Source organism: Heteronotia binoei, chromosome 4, assembly GCF_032191835.1.
Source record: "Heteronotia binoei isolate CCM8104 ecotype False Entrance Well chromosome 4, APGP_CSIRO_Hbin_v1, whole genome shotgun sequence".
Taxonomy (NCBI): domain Eukaryota; kingdom Metazoa; phylum Chordata; class Lepidosauria; order Squamata; family Gekkonidae; genus Heteronotia; species Heteronotia binoei.
The window spans coordinates 144026069-144044738 of record NC_083226.1 but is presented as its reverse complement, the minus strand read 5'-3'; the positions used below and the strand labels follow the sequence as shown (position 1 = coordinate 144044738).

The 18670-nt window shown below is 42.8% G+C and overlaps 1 protein-coding gene across 2 annotated transcripts in view; it reads left to right on the top strand.

Annotated features, from left to right (window-relative positions):
- Nucleotides 1-18670, top strand: part of ZSWIM6 (zinc finger SWIM-type containing 6) — a 123098-nt gene that overhangs the window by 76919 nt on the left and 27509 nt on the right. Inside the window, exons 5-9 of one of the 2 annotated variants that reach the window (XM_060235932.1) lie at nucleotides 6610-6789; nucleotides 8200-8376; nucleotides 8648-8794; nucleotides 12528-12674; nucleotides 17228-17488. In XM_060235932.1, coding sequence (XP_060091915.1) covers nucleotides 6610-6789; nucleotides 8200-8376; nucleotides 8648-8794; nucleotides 12528-12674; nucleotides 17228-17488 — 912 coding nt within the window. The remainder of the gene's footprint in view (nucleotides 1-6609; nucleotides 6790-8199; nucleotides 8377-8647; nucleotides 8795-12527; nucleotides 12675-17227; nucleotides 17489-18670) is intronic. The other variant, XM_060235933.1, reaches the window with a different exon arrangement.

Below are 18670 nucleotides of genomic sequence, written 5' to 3'. Positions count from 1 at the left end.
TCTCCTAAGACTACCATGCAGAAACATGCCAAGTGGGTTTTTTTTTTTTTAGTTTTTGGGAATTCAAGACTCATAGGAGAGCGGGAAAAGCGCAGATCCTGCCAGATTTTCTGCAAGGTTACAGATCAACCCCATCCACTTCCTCTGCTTCCGCAGAGAGAGGAAACAGTATGAACACCTAGGATCTTGGCAGGACCCGTACTGGGCCATTACCCTCGTTGGAAAAGTAGCATTAGTGCTGAGCATCCATGGCCTGATAGTGAGAGGGTCTGGATGGACAGTAGGGCTGTACACAGGCATCTTCACTACTGTGATGCTGACACCAGCTGCCCATCAGAAGAGCAGTGCATCTTTTTGGCTGCCAAGGACTGAATGATCTTGAAATCACTAGAACACAGCCAGATTTTAAGGGAGCTACTACCAACACAGCATAGCTTCTTAAATTAGCTACTGTAAATGCACTAGCCTTTCTGAACTTAAATATCAACAGCACTCAACTTTGCATTATGGTGGGTCCAACAAAAACATCATAAGAGATGGTTGAAAGCACCATGTGCAGCTGGGGTATTCCCTGTTGAAGAGTACTCTACTGAAGTGAGGCAGTGGCTCTTCTGATTGAATACCAGTTGTCTGATGCAAACACTTATTTGCTGATACCCCATCATGTGTGACACACTGCGAATGCTGTAAATAGAGCATATAAGGAAGTATACTACAAGCTGCTGGATTGTCTCAGTTTTCTTCCGACTGTCTCTTAACATGATCGGGCCTTCACATTGTTGAATGTATTACCTGCTTTAGGTCCTGATTTTGCTTCTGGGAATCAACATAATGGGACAACCCTTTTTGCATGATCCATATTTGCATTCTTCGTTAGTCACATTTTGCTGTTGTATTGCCTTCGCTGAAAGGCTGTCATTCAATTTAGTGGATCCTGCAGGTCTCTGAAGTGTTTAAAAACGCTTCCTTGATGAACAGATGAAGTGTTGCTAAATAGTACTTGTTGATGTCTTCACTGAGGTTGTCAAGTGTTTGCCATAGCAGTAAGACAGAAGCAATAGTTGTATTCTAAAATGTTGCAGAAGTTCCTGATATATGCATGCCTCCTTGGGCATGCAGTATGAGAGACATATCTCCTGCATTAGTTCAGTGTCAGCAGAAATTCTATGTTTGTCTGGTGCATAATTGCATGAATAGCTGTGTACTGAATCTGTTTCTTTTTTTTAAAAAAGCAGCATTGCTTTAGACACTAGGATGTTGAATATTTATCTCATGGAGTGCTGCGGGGTAACCAAACCTCCAAAATACTTCTGGTTTATACTTTCAGTGCCTAACTACAAGAATCATAGAATTGTAGAGTTGGAAGGAACCTCCAGGGTCATCTTGTCCAACCCCATGTACAATGCAGGAAATTCACAAATAGCTCCTACACACATCCAGTGACCCCATTTCTGTGTCCAGAAGATTGCAAATAATAATAATAATCCAGGATCCCTGACCAAACTGGCCTGGAGAAAAACTGCTGCCTGACCCCAGAGTGGCGAACAGCATTTCTTTGGGCCACAAGATCAAAGCACTGATGCAACCCTTCCTGCCCTTCTTCCTGTGATCTGCCTAAGTTCACAGAATCAGTATTGCTATCAAATGGCCATCTAGCCTCTGTCTAAAAACCTCCAAAGAAGGAGAGACCACCACCTCCTGAGGAACCCTGTTTTACTGAGGAACCACTGTGTCAGGAAGTTCTTCCTAATGCTTAGCCAGAAAGTCTTTTGATTTAATTTCAACCCATTGGTTCTAGTCCGACCTTCTGGAGCAACAGAAAACAATTATGCACCATCCTCTATATGACAGCCCTTCAAGTACTTGAAGATGGTGATCATATCACCTCTCAGTTGTATCCTCTTCAGGCTAAACATACGCAGCTCCTTCCTTTCCTCATAGGACTTGATCACCAGACCCCTCACTATCTTTGTTATCCTCCTCTGCACACATTCCTGCTTATCTATTTCCTTCTTAAATTGTGGTGCCCAAAACTGAACACAATATTCTAGGTGAGGTCTAACCAGAGCAAAGTAAAATGATACCATCACTTCACGTGATCTGGACACTGCACTTCTATTGATACAGCCCAAAATTGCATCTGCTTTTTTAGCTTCCACATTGCACTGCTGACTTGTGTTCAGTGTATGGTCTACTAAGACCCTGAGATCCTTTTCACACAAACTACTGCCGAGACAAGTCTCCCCCATCCTATAATGATGCATTGGATTTTTCCTACTTTAATGCAGAACTTGAAATTTATCCCCATTAAAATTCATTTTCACTGTGTTAGACCAGTTTTCCAGCCTGTCATGGTCATCCTATATCCTTACTCTTTCTACTGTATTTGCTACCCCTCCCAATTTAGTAACATCTGCAAATTTAATATGCGTTCCTTTTATTCCTTCATCTAAATCATTTATGAAGATGAACAAAACAGGTCTCAGGGCAGATCCTTGAGGCACTTCACTTGTCACTCCTCTCCAAGAAGATGAGGAACCATTCACAAGCACTCTTTGGGTGTAATCTGTCACTCAGTTACAGATCCACCTAACAGGATCCAAACCACATTTTTACCAACTTGTTAACAAGAATGTTATATTGTAACCTTATCAAAAGCATTATTCAAATCAAACAGCATTCCCCTGATCCAGCAAGGGTAGTAACTTTCTTAGAAAAAAGAGATAAAGTTAGTCTGACATGACTTATAAGGTAATTTTTTTTATTTAGCTTCTTTCTAGTCTGCCTTTCTCACTAAAAGTCAAGGTAGAATACAGAGTACACACCAAGAGAGAAAAGTAGTCGTGTTGTATATAGGACATTGAATGGTTAATACAGATATAACTCGGAGTACAGCAGTGAACAAAAGAAGCGGCAATGTGACTGTAATTTGTAAGGTATGTGATAAATACAATTAAAAAATGTAATAGGACTAGGAATACAAAATTAAATGATGGGATTAACAGCCAACTGCCCAGGATAACATAGTTATAGCAATGCAGAATGTGGGATTACAAAGGCACAAGGTAATGCAGTACCCACTCCCATATGAAGGCAGCCTTCTGGACCATTTTTCCCACTGCACATCTAGTTTCATTACAAAAATGCCCTCCCAAACACTTTGGTTTTGCATATTTTGTGGAGTGATAGCACTTTAGGATCCATCCAGACCCTAGGAAGACTGTTTCACAAGGTGGGAGCCACCACTTAATATACATGAGGGAATGGATGCCAATCTTACCAGTTTGTATGAAGGAACTTTTTAAAGATTTCTTCAGATGACTGAAGCTCCTGTGGTGGAGAATAGTAGGAGATGCAGGGCTTCCATGAACAAGATAACCAGTTCTTGAAGTGAGCATGGTAATTGATCAGGAGCCAGTGTAGTGGCTGAAGGATAGGTGTGACATGGATGTTCTGCCTGGTACCTGGAAGGCCATATTTTGTAAAGGCTGGAGCTTCCAAGTTGATTTCAGGGGAAGATCCTTGTAGGCTCCATTACAGCCTCGAGATAACCATGGCATGGATCTGCATGGCCAGATCAAGTCAAGGTGGAGGGCAGATTGCCAGGCTATGTGAAGCTGATAGATTTTTTTTTCTTTGCGGCTTCATTGATGGGCTTCTCTAGTAGTAATGCTGAATGGATAATTCCTAGGCTGTTAATTGAATCAGAGCATGTCATCTGACCACTGAAAATGGGGAATGCAGTATCCTACAAGACCTCAGCCTTCAATACCAGCATTATCTCCATGTTACCAGGATTCAGTTTCCACTTATTCACTCTTAGCTACTTAACCAAAGCAGTAGGACATTGGTTGAAGTTCTCTATAGAATCACCAGGTGGTTTGGATAAAAAGAAATAGACCTGGGTGTCAGCATATTAATGACAGCCTACTCCAAAACTGTCAGTGATTTCTTTGAACATAGATAAAAGACATGGATAAGATTGAGCCTTATGGAATCCTGCAACTCAAATCCCATACTGGTGATAGTTGGTCTCCAGAATGATCCTCTTCCTTTAGGAAACAATGTAAATCAATCCAAGGCACATCCCTTAATCCCAGCTTCTTCCTAGTGCCTTGGTAAAATTACATGATCTGCCATATTCAAGGCTGCTGATAGGTACAGTAAGAACAAAAGTAAGAGGCAAAGCCTTTGTCTAAATTCAGACAGATCATCAAAAACATCAAATCTATCTCTGTTCTATAGTGTGGTCTGAAGGCAGACTAAAAGGAGTCCAGGGTTGTCTTACTTAGGAGGAGTAGGTTGGAGAGCAGATGACAGGGCACTTCATTCTTTACTGATTTTTTTTAAAATAGGGACAAATGTCTGCCTGTTTTAATTTTCCTGGGGAATGATCCCTGGGTAAGTGATTGATTTCTTGATACATTTCAGGGATTCATTGATGTGGTCCTCACATGTTTTCATCAAGAAGGACATGACTCCAATGCAGAAGTAGTACTCTTCATATGTCTTATAATCTTGTTTATATCCATTGTGGTTAGTGGATCAAAATGATCCATTAGTGGACCAGATGATGTTATTATGTGTTTTTTTCAGGCATTGCCACTCTATTTGTAACCAGCATCCATTTGAGAGATTTTGTCAGCAAAGAACTTGGCAGAAGCATCACAACCCGTTATTAGTTTCTGTGAATTAGTTCCTGTAATGGACTGCACTTTTTAAGAGACTTAGAGGTGCTGTACCAACAACTAAAGGACTGTGAATGGTTAATTCCTCACAGATCCAGTGCTGACAGATTTATTCCTTGACTGAACGCAGTCTGAATTCAGCATTATCTGAGAGCATTATCTGAATACAAAAAGAGAACTGGGGAAGAGTTTGGCAAGGAAGTTTGGGTGGTGGTGAAGAGTCCCATTCAGGCCAAAGGAAAGGGGATAGATCTTCTATAAAGAGAAGATCCTCTACCCATTAAACAAGGAGAATGATCTCTGTGGAGTACAGAATTCCCTTGTCTGGTGAGATTGGAAGCTGCCTGTAGAAACCTTAAAAGTCAATGAACAACTCAAGAATAGTACTGGGGTTCCAAGAGGAGGGGTTGGGTACTGGGAAGAGGGTACCAGCCTTCTGGGTACTAAAAGAGCCAGTGATTAGTCTAACAGTGTAATAGAGTGTTTGGAAAAACACTGGAACAAAAGCCTCTCAATATAAACATCTAAGTAACTCTAAATAAATTTAAAATTTCTCCTTAGCCTGCTATATAAGATCAAAAGTCTGTGCTTGTATTAGTTTTACCTCAGTAATTTCAACCCCTGATTTCAACTGACCTTTCCCTTTTTTAATTTAAAAAAGAACTAAACTTTATTGACAAACTGCTGCAGACATCTCAACAATTTTAGCTACCTATTTAGGCAGGCTTACACATGTTGTAGTAGGCATTTAATCTTCCAAGAACAAAATGGAAGAACAGTATACAAATCTGGGTAGGACTTGGATCTATGTACAAAATGAAGCTTGCTCTCTCCATGGTGGCATTTTTTCTGCTGCAGTGTTTAAAACACAATGCTTATGCTGAGGCACACTTGAACATACCATTGAAATGGCTACGTTGATAGTTTTGCCAATTTTGAGCATGAGCTCTATTATAGACTACAAACATGGTCAAGTGTTTAGTTCTTCATTTAAAAGGAAAAGGGAAAAAAAGACCTTCAGCTGACCTTTCCCTTCAATGTTAAATAAAACCTTTTGCTATTTTTTAATTTTAAAAGCATCTCAAGTGCCATTTTCAGGGGTTTAAGTTAAAGGACAATTGTATCCCCTCAGGTTCCTGGGCTGAGCAGAGAGTCACAATATATCTTACTGACAGGGTAGGACAGCTAAAGTTTCTTCAAGGGAGAAGAAAACATGTTACCAGCGTTTCTCAATGAGGAAGGAAAATCTAGCCTCTGAGGAAGGGAAGCGGAAGGAGTGCAAAACCAGTCATTGGTTCCTGTGAATTCAGAAGTTCAGACTTCAGGGTCAGCAAGTGGCAAACTACTTTGAACAGCTGAGTTAGGTGTGAATTAGATGGTATAATGATTGCAGTGAAATAGGATTTCTTTGCAGCTTTCATTGCGGCCTTACAGGTAAAAAAAAAAAGCTTCTGATTTGTGTTTACTCTAATTCTTATCTTTGAATTGCCTAACATTTCCTAAGTGTGGCATTTTTGGCATTTCTGAAATACAAGTGCAGTAGAGTAAAAATCACTGTTTTTGGCATACATTTTGATTTGCTGTACTGTGGACACTTCACAATAGTCCTGGGTTCACTGAAGATGCTGATGAACATACATTGTGCTCTTGTGGACTGAGTACTGAGTACTGCTCTTGTGGACTGAGTTTGCAATGACACCTGATTTTTTTTCGTTTTCAGGACACCAAAACATGTGTGCCATATACATGAACAATTAAAACAGGAGGTTGTAGTATTGTTGGCTTGTAGGTGTAAATGCTCCCAAGTTGTTATGCTTTTTTTTAAAATTAAGGTAATGTGCTTGTAGGTGTAAATGCTCCCAAGTTGTTATGCTTTTCTTAAAATTAAGGTAATGTGCCCCATTGGGTTTTGTCTCAATAGGTGCTCTTTGGATGTGCATAGTTTTAAATCCCCATTGTAAGGTGGAGCAAAAGGCCAGTTGGTTGAAGCAGCTGAAAAAATGGAACAATGTTGATGTTTGTCCCTGGGAAGATGGGAACCATGGAAATGATCTGCCCAGTCTAACTAATGCTTTGCCTCAGGGTGCAAATGCAATCCAAGGTGAGCCACTGTTAATTTACTTGGGAAATAACTGTTTAAATATACACTTGTACAGTTTTCTTTGTTTCGTAATAGTTTATTCCCCCCCTGGCATTTCATGCCCATGTGAAAAATGGGTAGCAAACTACGTCTTTAATTAAAAGAAACTAAGCTTCCAAACTTTGTACTTTACAACTTGCTTTCTTAGCCACTGGAAGCATTTTGGATCATTCTAGAAAAATCTAATGAACATGCCTGAAACAGCTTATGTGGCATCTGCTGCTTCCCTGAACTAGTCATAGATAAAATGCCCAAAAGCTGTTTCTAATATTTTAGAAACACTTTGAGGGAGGAGTACTTGGGGGCAGGGGCAATGTTGCAGCTTGTAGAACTCTTCTGTTTGCCATTGCTGCATGTGACCTGCTCCCTTTAGGAATGCTGAGAGAGGGAAAAATCTACTCAGTGTTAATGTCTCTACCCTAACTTCATAACTGTAGTTACTAGATACTAGATTTGGGTGGTGTTGGATGTTCAAGGCACATGCACTTACAGCTTCTTTCTTAAATCCTTCTATAACATATCCATAACATTCCTATGGGGGATGTATCTCAATATGCAATGAATTCTCAAGGAAAGCTGCTTTGAAATACATAGTCTGGGATTTCCCTCTGTCAGCCACTTTTTGCTTGCTGAATAGTGAATCACAAAATACTCTGTATTAATTCTGTAAAACCACCAAGAACCTGGTTGAGATGGCATTCCCTATGTAACCACCTGTTATAGTTTATTTCCTCCCTCACCCCCATGCATATGATCTTTTTAATTTGTGACACCTGCAATTACTCTACTGTAACACTCCAGCAAGCATTACCGCAGGATAGCTGGAGTCCTAGAGTCCTGTGTCAATGAGTCCAGATCTGTACAGCAGAAAAGCAAAGTTTTTGTGCTATTTAAAAGTTTAGTGCCGCTCCCTGCAGTTCTTGACTCCAAGGGATGGTATAAAACTTTTTAAAAGCTTCAGCAGAAGCACAGCAAGTGTAATTTCTGTTTCTTGCCATATAAACCTTTAATGATCCCAAGAACTGAATTTCCTGGGCCCTTCTGAAATCTTTCTTCCTTGGTTAAACATTTAGATTATTTTGCTATGTATGCACTTCAAAGACTGGATGAGTTTTGACCATTAACCTTTATAGGCAGCTTTAACTAGCTTTTGAGTCCAACAGTCTTAGAACCTGGCTATTTTTGTAGAGCTGTAAATAGGCTCGGTGGTGTGTAGAGAACTTTGAGATGCTTTGAGTCTGCTCACTGGAAGGTCATATGAGGAGTAGTGGGAGGAAAGGGTTGGAGGGAAGGAATAGGGTGAAGTGAGAAAATGACGCATTGCCACATGGAGGAATAGACTCAACTTCTCTGAACTTGTGGGCCTGACAGATTCATCAAACAGGTCTCACCGGACAGTGTTCACTCGAGCCATTGAGGCATGTGATCTCCACTGGCAGGACAGCCACTTGCAGCACATAATCAGCAGTGACTTGTACACCAACTACTGTTACCATGATGATGCTGAAAACTCGCTTTTTGACTCTCACGGGTGGCCCCACTGGCACGGTAAGTGGCTCAACCGGAAAGACGTTTCCATGACTTGGTGCTTTGTTCAGTTTCTATGGTGCTGTTTTTTGGGGGGGGTGGAGGGGTGGGGAGTGGAATGAAAGGTCTGGCAATAGCAACAGAGCTTCCCTTCAAATGGGCTTTTAGCGGTACTGTTTCCAGAGTTTTTAAACAAAACCCTTTCAATAGCCCACTGAGATGGGGTTACTGCAGACGTGGATGTGCTCCTTAATAACTCTTTCCCCTTTCTTTCTCTCTGCCCCTTTTTCAGAACATGTGCCTACAGCCTGTGCAAGGGTTGATGCATTAAGGTCTCATGGCTATCCGAGAGAAGCGTTGCGACTGGCGATAGCTATTGTTAATACCCTAAGGAGGCAGCAACAGAAACAGCTGGAAATGTTCCGGTTTCAGAAGAAAGGTAAATGTGGGCAAAAGAAGGGCGAAGGACACACACGGCAAGGTGAAGGTACAGCTGGAACGGTGCCAAGTCAATAAGGAAATGCTGTCTGAAACTGCACCGCTGCAGGTGACTCACTTCAGGGATTGACAATAACTGGTAGTGAGAGCAGATTAATTGCTCAATGCTGTGTAAGAGCTCGGACAGTCTCTCTGTAGCTCTCAATAAAATAATGATCACAACAGTGCCCTAATGCTGGCTTGGAGCTTTTGGAGTGTGACTTGTTCAACATATTTCAGAGGAACAGAAATGTGTTGGCAAAGCAGCCAACTTAGAAGGTCTAGCTGTAAATGAATTTGATAAATATTCTGTCTCACATTGCTGGGGCCTCTTCATGCATTGTATTTCCGCGTATGCCCATGATTTTTAAGTATACAGAGTGATTGTGACATAGATGTTTGCAAATGTGTATATTATACAGATTAGCATATTTGGAAATCCAGGATTGATTCAGGGTTCCTGTTGAGTGTAAAAGTGGTGACAAACCTATGTCTGTTTCTGATGCATGGAACAGCTGTTGTCTGTGTGAAATGGGGGGGGGGGGGGATCTTGAGTAATCCTTGCTAACAGTTGCTGTTTTCTGATACCAGATTATTTGTACTTGGCCTACCCTTTATTTTTAGGCAAGGGGCCAAGCTGTTAGTCCTAAGAAGTAGGATGCAGGTTCTTCACCATTTCTCTGTGATCCTGCCATGCATTTGCACATCTCTATATCTATATCCAAGGGTTTCAGGAGCAATTGCTTTTGGTAGTAAATGGAAGTAAGGCTGTCGTGCAAAGAGTGTTAGTAGCCTTGTGTATATGAAATATTACTATCTGGGCCTTCCATTTGTCACATCTAGACACAGCACCTACTTATGTACATGTGTGCATAGAGCTCCAATCAGCATGGTGGTATATTAAGTCAGCCAATATAGAAGGAGAGCTCGTGCATTGCGCACTCCCATCAGCTTTACTGTCTAGCCTCGCCTGTCTAAATTTGGTGCATATGGACACAGCACCCCAGATTGCCGAGATGTGTGCACTTCTGCATGTGCTACTCTCTATTCTTTGCTATGTGTAGGATTTGTGTTGATAATGAACATAATGCATTCACGTGGCCTCTTTATTTAAATACCCTTTCGCTGTTATTAGAATAGTGTAAAAAAGTCTAGGAAGGTCATTTTGTTGTATTAAGTTCTTGAGTTTTGTATTAAGTCTTGAGTTTATGAGTAAATAATTACTGAGCCTTTAGCTGCTTATATCAGGGCTCCAGTTGTCTGAACAATAGTTCTGTTTATGATGGCTAGCCCATTCCTTAAAAAAATCCAATAAAATAATAAAATAAAGTTGTAGTCCTGACCTGGATAGCCCAGGCAAACCCAGCCTTGTCAGATCTCAGAAGTTAAAAGTTCAGACCTTTATTGGCATAAGGTCAGATCTTAGAAGCTAAACAGGGTCATCTCTGGCAAGTACTTGGATGGGAGACTTCCTTGGAATATCAGGAATCGGGAGGCAGGGGCAGGCTTTATTCAGTCACCTCCCTGAATTTCCTCCAAGCCCCCAGTAGAGGTCAGTCATCAGAGGTCACCATGACTTTCAGGTGCACGCATACACTCACACATGCACATATTTTTTTAAAAAAATTAAATAAAGTTGCAGATTTGGAGGCCCACAGTCAAAGACTTGCAGGGTTGTGCTGCTGTTTCTACTGTTGCCCTTCACTGTGAGGTTAAACATGGGTATGTGTTAACAGGTGATTGTGCTTTACTATGTTCTGCTATTACAGAGGAAGCCTAGGGTAGTATAGGAATCTGAGGTAATTTCTGTTTCTTTCTGCCTCCTCTTCTCATGGATTGATTTTACAACATCTTCGCTATACAACACCAAAAAAATAAACTTGTCCCTTCTTTGGAAAGTCTTATGCTTAGTGGTTTAATGGATAAGTTAAGGAGTGTAACAAGATATCAGCTCTTTATGGTAAGGTAGAACCTCTGCTTTAAAAAAAGATACAATTTCACACAAACAGCTTTACAGAAATGACAGGTTATTCTAGTGAAAGAGGGGAAAGGATTTTTCTTGTGACTGCTCATGAAACCCAGAACTCTCAGAATCTTGATGTAGTCAAGTCTGTTTTGTAGGATGCTTCTCTTAGTCCTGTCACAGTTCACTAACACACTGTTTCCCTTAGGCAGCATAGGATACCTGTTGTATTTAGGGCTGCCATCCTCCAGGTGGAGGCTGGAGATCTCCTGGAGTTACAAGTGATCTCCAGATTGCTTATTTATTTAAAACATTTATTCCACTATTTTGGAAGGTGGGTTGTATGGCATTATAACCTACCGAGGTCCCTATCCTCCTGGGCTCCATCCTCGAATCTCTGGGTGTTTCCAAACTCAGAGTTGGCAGTCCTAGCTCTGTTCCTGCCTCTCCATAGGCCGCTGAGCCCTCTGTACCTAAACCACAGATGTCTTAAAGGTGTCTTCAGATTGGTTCTGGGCGAAGGGGCAAATGGAGCTCTCTCTCTCTCTCTCGGCTTGGCTTCGCGAACGAAGATTTAAGAAGGGTGAACAAGTATCAAATGCCCCCCTGTCCAGATGGCCCTTTCATTGGTAGATTACCCTATTGACTGCTACATCATTGTTGGGCTCTCTGGGGCAGTCTACCATTGCACAAACTCTTGGCAGCTTGGACTCATCTCCAGGTTGAGGTGGGCCCCTTGCTAGTCTGTGGACCCCAGCAACAAATCCATTTATTTTGATCATTTTGGTTCATCTGCCCACAAGTGATGAATTAAATTTGCAGATGAGATCCGTCACCCCCAAACAGTGAATTAGTAATTTAAAAGTTGCCTTGTGCAATACAGGGCATGGTTCTGTCCCTCTCCCCACCACCACCCCCACCACCCCCAGTTTCACAGGATTAGCTGGTTAAAATAGTGTTCCTTGTTTTTTCTCAGTCAGGAAGCTAAAATAGCTATCTCTGCAGAGCATACCACAAGCTTGCTTCCTGTTTATAAACCCTTCAACCGTGACCCTAAAAAAGCTTAGCTGCTTTATTATCAAGTTGTCCTCCAGATACTAGAGCAGGCAGTTTTAATGCATGGTAGGCATAAATTATGGTGGACTTTAAGACATTGCTTCATTATAAGCAGAACTGCACCTGACTTTCTATACCTCTACTAATTCCAAGTCAGGTGGGTGGAACAATCTGTAAACTTTATCTGCTTGGCAAATTTGTTTTTAAGTCAAGGGTCTAGATCCAGCAATCCCAGAGGCAAGGATCACTGATCTTTAATGCTGTCTTTTCTGACTCTAGGAAACTTTATTCCCAGGGTCATGGGAAACTGCAGATCTGAAATTGCTCTCTTCTCCATCTTCCCCCTCTCTAGAGGAACCTCCTGACCCATGTTGGCTATTAATCCATACAAGTCCTGGGGCTGGAAAAGACTGCTTGGAAAGGTTAACATGGGAAAAATTGGTGACCCTCAGTGACTTCAGCTTAGAGCTGGGTCCAGCCCAAGGTTCTTTTGTTGTCAGTATTGCTCAGACTCACTGAGGAACTGTACTGAGTTCTTGGATACTAGAATTTTTGCCTGGGACTACTGGGTTCAAATCCCAGCCCCACCTGTCATCACTACTGCTGGATGAAACTATGAAGGGTTCCTTGTCAAATGCACTGTGATGATAAAGTTGCTTTTGTTTTTCTGATGTAGAACTTCTCCACAAAGGAGTAACCTCTATCACCAACTTGGAAGGCTGGGTTGGGCACCCACTGGACCCAATTGGCACTCTCTTCAGTAGCCTTATGGAAGCCTGTAGGGTGGATGAAGAGAGCTTCCATGTGTTCTCAGACTTCACAGGTAAAACACAGTTGCAGGTATACTCTCTGTCTATATATTTATGTGGCATTTTAAACCTCTTATTTTCTTGTCTCTGGAGTCAAGCCAGCTTCAAAGTCAAACCAGCTATAAGCACTAATTATGCTTGATTTGAAATCAAAGGAAATTCATCCATCCCCTGCTATCATGACCTTCCACTCACCGGGGAAGACATCCTCCTATTTCCATATTTCTGTTTTAACTTTCAGTGATATGGGGTAAAAAAAAATTTCCCCAGATTTTCCCAGTGCTAGGTTTTTTTGTGGGAAAATTTCTACCCTGTTTATGTAAATACAATCTGTCAATACTTGTCAGGGCTGTTGTGCTGCACATCATTTGTGTTAGATGGGCTAAATGTGGGATGTGGAGCATGGGCAAACCCCAGTGCTTGCAACATAGTCTAGGCTCATACATGGTATATTTGGCTCCTTTTGCTGACATTATTTAAATAATTATGTATTTAAATTTGAACTGAAACCTTTTCCAGTTCAGATTTCCCCAGAAAATACACATCCTGATTGGTTTAAATATATTTTTGCGTGTATGCGTGTAATCATTTTTTTAATGTTTTTATTGTTCGCTGCCTTGGGGGACCCCAAGGTGGGTGGAAAGGTGGCTTAGAAATGTTGTAAATAAAACAAACACTGATTAGGTAAAGCTGTTGAAATTCAGTCCATGACTCTTGCTGGCCCCAGTGGGCAAATAGCATTTCCCAGGGCTGTTCCAGGGGAACAGCATAGGTAGGAAAGGTGAATACTGCAGTCCTGATCTCTGTCGGGTTCCTTTGTGCCAGGCATGTCATCTCTGTTTTGGCCCTCTTTCTTGCTGTTCCTTAGCTGTTATGTACCTCTTTATGCTAATCAAATTATAAAAATGCCATCATTGTGAATAATATCCATTGCTGATGTTAAACATTAAGCTCTTTGTACAAGGTGCTGCTCCTTAACATAAATCAGAAGCATTCAAATCATTCTTTGGTGATGGATTAAGGGATTCCCACTTCCTGATTTGACTGGTTCTTGTAGCCACAGAGAAGTGATTCTCCTGCTTAAATTACAGAATCAGCCCCATAAAGTTTCTGCTACTGGTGAATGGTGTTGAGTCTTTGGGGATAGAGTACTCTGCTTCCATAGTTTGCAGGCAGCAGGGGGAGGGGGCAGGAGGCTTCATTTAAACCATCAAAAATAAAATTAATATATTTTATAAATGCACAGCAAGTCCCTAAAGGAATTATTTATTTATTTTTGTTCATTTGTATTCCACCCTTTCCCACAAGCAGGCTCAGGGCGGATCACAACAAGAGTTAAAACAATTAAACTATAAGCTAAAACCATAAAATACAATAAAACAGATAGCACATATATCAAAGGCGGTGGTTTGGGCGGCGAGCTTATTTTAGCTCGCCCGCGGAGCCTGATGGACCCGGAACAGTTCCTGACGGCTCTGCGGGATCCCTGGCCCCCTGGCGATTCCCTCGATGACCTGGTGGAGTCTTGGAATAATAGGCTCACCGGGGCCATCGATGAGATCGCGCCTAGGCGTCCTCTGCGCCCTCGTTCAAGGCCGACACCCTGGTATAACCAGGGGTTGCGGCGGTTGAAACGAGGACTCAGACGACTAGAGAGGCAATGGCGGCGTATCTGAGACGAAGCGACTCGAACATCTTATAGAGAGGTTATGAAGTCCTATGAGATGGCAGTCAAGGCCGCAAAGAAAACTTACTTTGCGGCAGAGATTGCGTCCGCAATTTCGCGCCCGGCACAACTGTTCAATACAATTCGGACCCTTACAACGCTGCCACAGGGCAGACCAAATTTTAATGAATTGGAAATTGGCTGTGAGGCTTTTGCGGATTTTTTTGCGGATAAAATCGCATCGCTCCGTTCCGACTTCCCTGCCACATTAGATACAGTTAGTGAACCTGAGGCTCCGTGCCTGTCTTCGGATTGTGTCCTGGACGGCTTCGGCGCGCTCAGCCTGGAAGAAGTTGACAGGATCCTCCTATCTGCACGCCCAACAACTTGTAAATTGGACCCATGCCCCTCCTGGCTTATTAAGACCTGCCAGAGGGAGCTAAGATATCCTATACGGGATATCATAAATAGATCCCTACTGGAGGGACATTTTCCATCAGCGCTCAAAGAGGCGGTGGTCCGTCCCCTCTTGAAGAAAACAACGTTAGATCCGACCGAATTGGCACACTATCGGCCGGTATCGAATTTGCCCTTTTTGGGCAAACTTATAGAGAGGGCAGCGGCGTTGCAGCTACAGAGCTTCCTGGAGGATGCTTCTGTCCTTGACCCCTACCAGTCTGGTTTCCGCCCGGGCCACGGGACGGAGACGGTGCTGGTCGCCCTGGTAGATGACCTTCGGCGACATCTGGATCAAGGCGGCTCGGCGGTGCTGATGTTGTTGGACCTATCGGCAGCGTTCGATATGGTCGACCATCGGCTTCTGGTGTGCCGCCTTGCCGACGCAGGGATTCAGGGGTTGGCCTTGCAATGGCTTTCCTCTTTCCTTGACGGTCGGGGACAAAGGGTGGCGATTGGGGAGGAACTGTCCCGGAGACACATGCTTGACTGCGGGGTGCCTCAAAGGGCGGTGCTTTCCCCGATGTGATTTAACATCTATATGCGCCCCCTTGCCCAGATGGCCCGAGGGTATGGGCTGGGTTGCCATCAATATGCTGATGACACCCAGCTCTATCTGCTTATGGACGGCCGGCCCGCCTGCGCCCCAGAAAATCTGGACCGGGTGTTACAGGCAGTGGCTAGGTGGCTTAGGCTGAGCGGGCTGAAGCTGAACCCGGCGAAGACAGAGGTCCTTTGCTTGGGTCGCTGCGGCCCGGGAAGGGAAATCCCCCTGCCAGTTTTTGACGGCGCTCCGTTAACAGCGTCGGGCAGGGTTAAGAGCCTGGGGGTGCTGTTGGAGCCTTCATTGACGATGGAGGCTCAGATAGCAGCCACTGCCAAGTCCGCTTTTTTTCATCTTAGGCGGGCGAGGCAGTTGGCCCCCTTCCTGGAACGTGACGACCTGGCAACAGTGATTCATGCTACGGTCACCTCGAGGCTGGACTACTGTAATGCCCTCTACATGGGGCTACCCTTGTGCCGGACCCGGAAACTGCAGTTAGTGCAGAACGCTGCTGCCCGGCTGTTATTAGGGCTCCCAAGACGGGAGCACATTCGGCCGGGGCTCCAGGGTCTGCACTGGCTGCCAGTAATATTCCGAGTCCGGTACAAGGTGTTGGTCATTACCTTTAAAGCCCTATATGGCCTAGGACCTGCCTACCTTAGGGACCGTCTCTCCCCACATGTTCCCCAGAGAGTACTACGCTCAGGTTCACAAAACCTGTTGGTAGTCCCCGGGCCAAAGGAGGCCCGTCTAAAATCCACCAGGGATCGGGCCTTCTCAATAACGGCACCTTATTGGTGGAACCAGCTGCCGGAAGAGGTGCGGGCCCTGCGGGATCTAGGGCAATTCCGCAGGGCCTGTAAGACAGTCCTCTTCCGGCAGGCCTATGACATTAACTGACAATGAAAAATATCTTGGATGGAACAAAATGTATCTATAGGCCGCCGGTTTTATTCTATCTTGTTTTTATTAATTTATGGTTTAATTGTATTTTTAAATGTTTTAAACTGAAGTTGTTTGAATTATTATGTTGTAAGCCGCCCTGAGACACTTAGGTGAGAAGGGCGGGGTATAAATCTTAATATAATATAATATAATATAATATAATATAATATAATATAATATAATATAATATAATATAATATAATATAAATAAATAAATATATCAGTACAGCAGTAGGCCCAGAAATGAAATAATAAATTAAGATAAAATAATATAGGTAGCATACAGTAAAACAAAAGCATGATATGATAGTTTGTTGAATATTCCTTTGCAGTCAGCAGCTAATATAATCACATTTGAGCATTATTGCCTTGCATGGGTAAAAGTGGTAGCCTGTAGCGATCAGACATCAACTTAGTGCGTCAGATATGTTATTTTGCTGCATTATGTGTGGAAAGCATTCAGGGAAAGAACCTCTTCAAAGGTGGAGTGGACATAGCAAAATAAGCACCAAGTCATTTTCTCCTGGTTCATTCCATTTGGGTATATACATTGCCTCCTCACACTGTACATTGCATACCATGAAAATGTTAATGGTACATAAGGTGAAAAATATGGGCAAGGAAACTGCAAGTAACTGAGATGGGGAGAGGTAAGCTTATTTCTTGCTTGTAATACAGTTCATGCTTATGGTTAATCAGACTGTCCTAGCCAAGTGCATGAATGGTATTGGAAATAATACTGATTAGCTTAATTTCCAGGTTTGATTTTTCTACCCTGCCACTTGCCTTACAGTTGATACCAGGTAAAACTGGGACTTGCTATTTTTATTGCACTTTCTGGAAACTTCACATATAATTTAAAAAACCTGCAACACTTCCCCTCCCCAGCATAAATAAGGTGTGAAAGTGCAGATAAACTTTTAATAATATGTTTCCTCTTACAACTTTCTTTCCAGAAAATATGGGCCAGTGCAAATCTCTGGAGTACTATCACCTGCCTGCACACAAATTCTTAGAAGAAGGGGAGTCTTACTTAACGCTAGCTGTGGAAGTGGCGCTGATTGGGCTGGGGCAGCAGCGGATCATGCCAGACGGCTTGTATGCGCAAGAGAAAGTTTGTCGGAATGAGGAGCAGCTGATTTCAAAGCTACAGGAAATCGAACTGGATGACACACTGGTGAAGATTTTCCAAAAGCAAGCAGTCTTCCTATTAGAAGGTAGCTGGCTATTGATGGTAGCTGCTTCTTTTAACGGTTTCTGATAAAAAGACCAGATACTCCTTTGAGAGTCAGATTATCTGGTAATTATCACGCTCTTAGGCATCTAATGGCTGTTATAGATCTTCCATCAACTCCCAATCTACTATACTTAAATATTGCATTGATGCAGAGATGGAAAGGTCTTGTCTATGCATTATGTGATTTCCCCACCCCCCCTCCTGTGTCCTGGCTAGCATATAAGGGTTGAGGATGTTAAGTTGCTATCTGATAGGAAGATCTTTACACAAATGGTTGGTACCAAAGATTTTGGAAACATGTCCTGTTTAAACATGCCCTAGGATCATTCCTGCTGTCTCCTTCCCACTGTTTGCCTGCTGCACTGAGAATGTGGAGACTGTTGGGAATTTTGTTTCTAAAGTTAGAAGAAGGAATTGGGGTTAATTACTCCACAGTTGCATTTCCATTTGCAGAAAGGGAGTTTGGAGGCTACCCAAAGCCATTTCAGTAACCCTCTTAAGCAGAATTCCACACCCAGGTACAGGAGCTGTAATACTCATCAATTGTGTATTAATATCTTACTGTGCCTCCTAAGCATAATTTCTTCTAAATCCATTGACATCAGTGGGTTTATAGTCTGTAGCTCTGTTTAGGATGGCACTATTAATGGACTTGCCAAAAAAGATGCTGAGTTGTGTTATACTTGTACCTCAAACTGGTGCAAGAGAACAAATGAAATCCAGCTACATCAGTAGAGGAACAATCAAGCAAAACAAATGCACAACCATGTATTTCACCATTGTAAAGTCCACCCATCCTTTTCAGACTCTCACATGAGTATCTAAAAACAGACCAGTTGTTTTTAAAAAGCTGGAGCCCTTATTAGTGGTTTTAGCAGAGGGTACTTGGCATGCAGCCCTGACCCAAGGATGATCCAGGCTAGCCCAGTCTCATCCAATCTCAGAAACTGAGCATGATCAGCCCCGGTTAACACTTGGATGGGAGACCACCAAGGCAGCAGCAGAGGCAGGCAATGACAGACCATCTTGAATCATCTTGTGCCTTGAAACCCTGAGGGGTTGCCAAAAGTCGACTGAGGCTTTGCAGCCCTTTCCATTTGGTGCACAACCTCGCTAGTAAGGCTATACCAGGCTTGTCTTACTACTGAATTACTTATTTGGT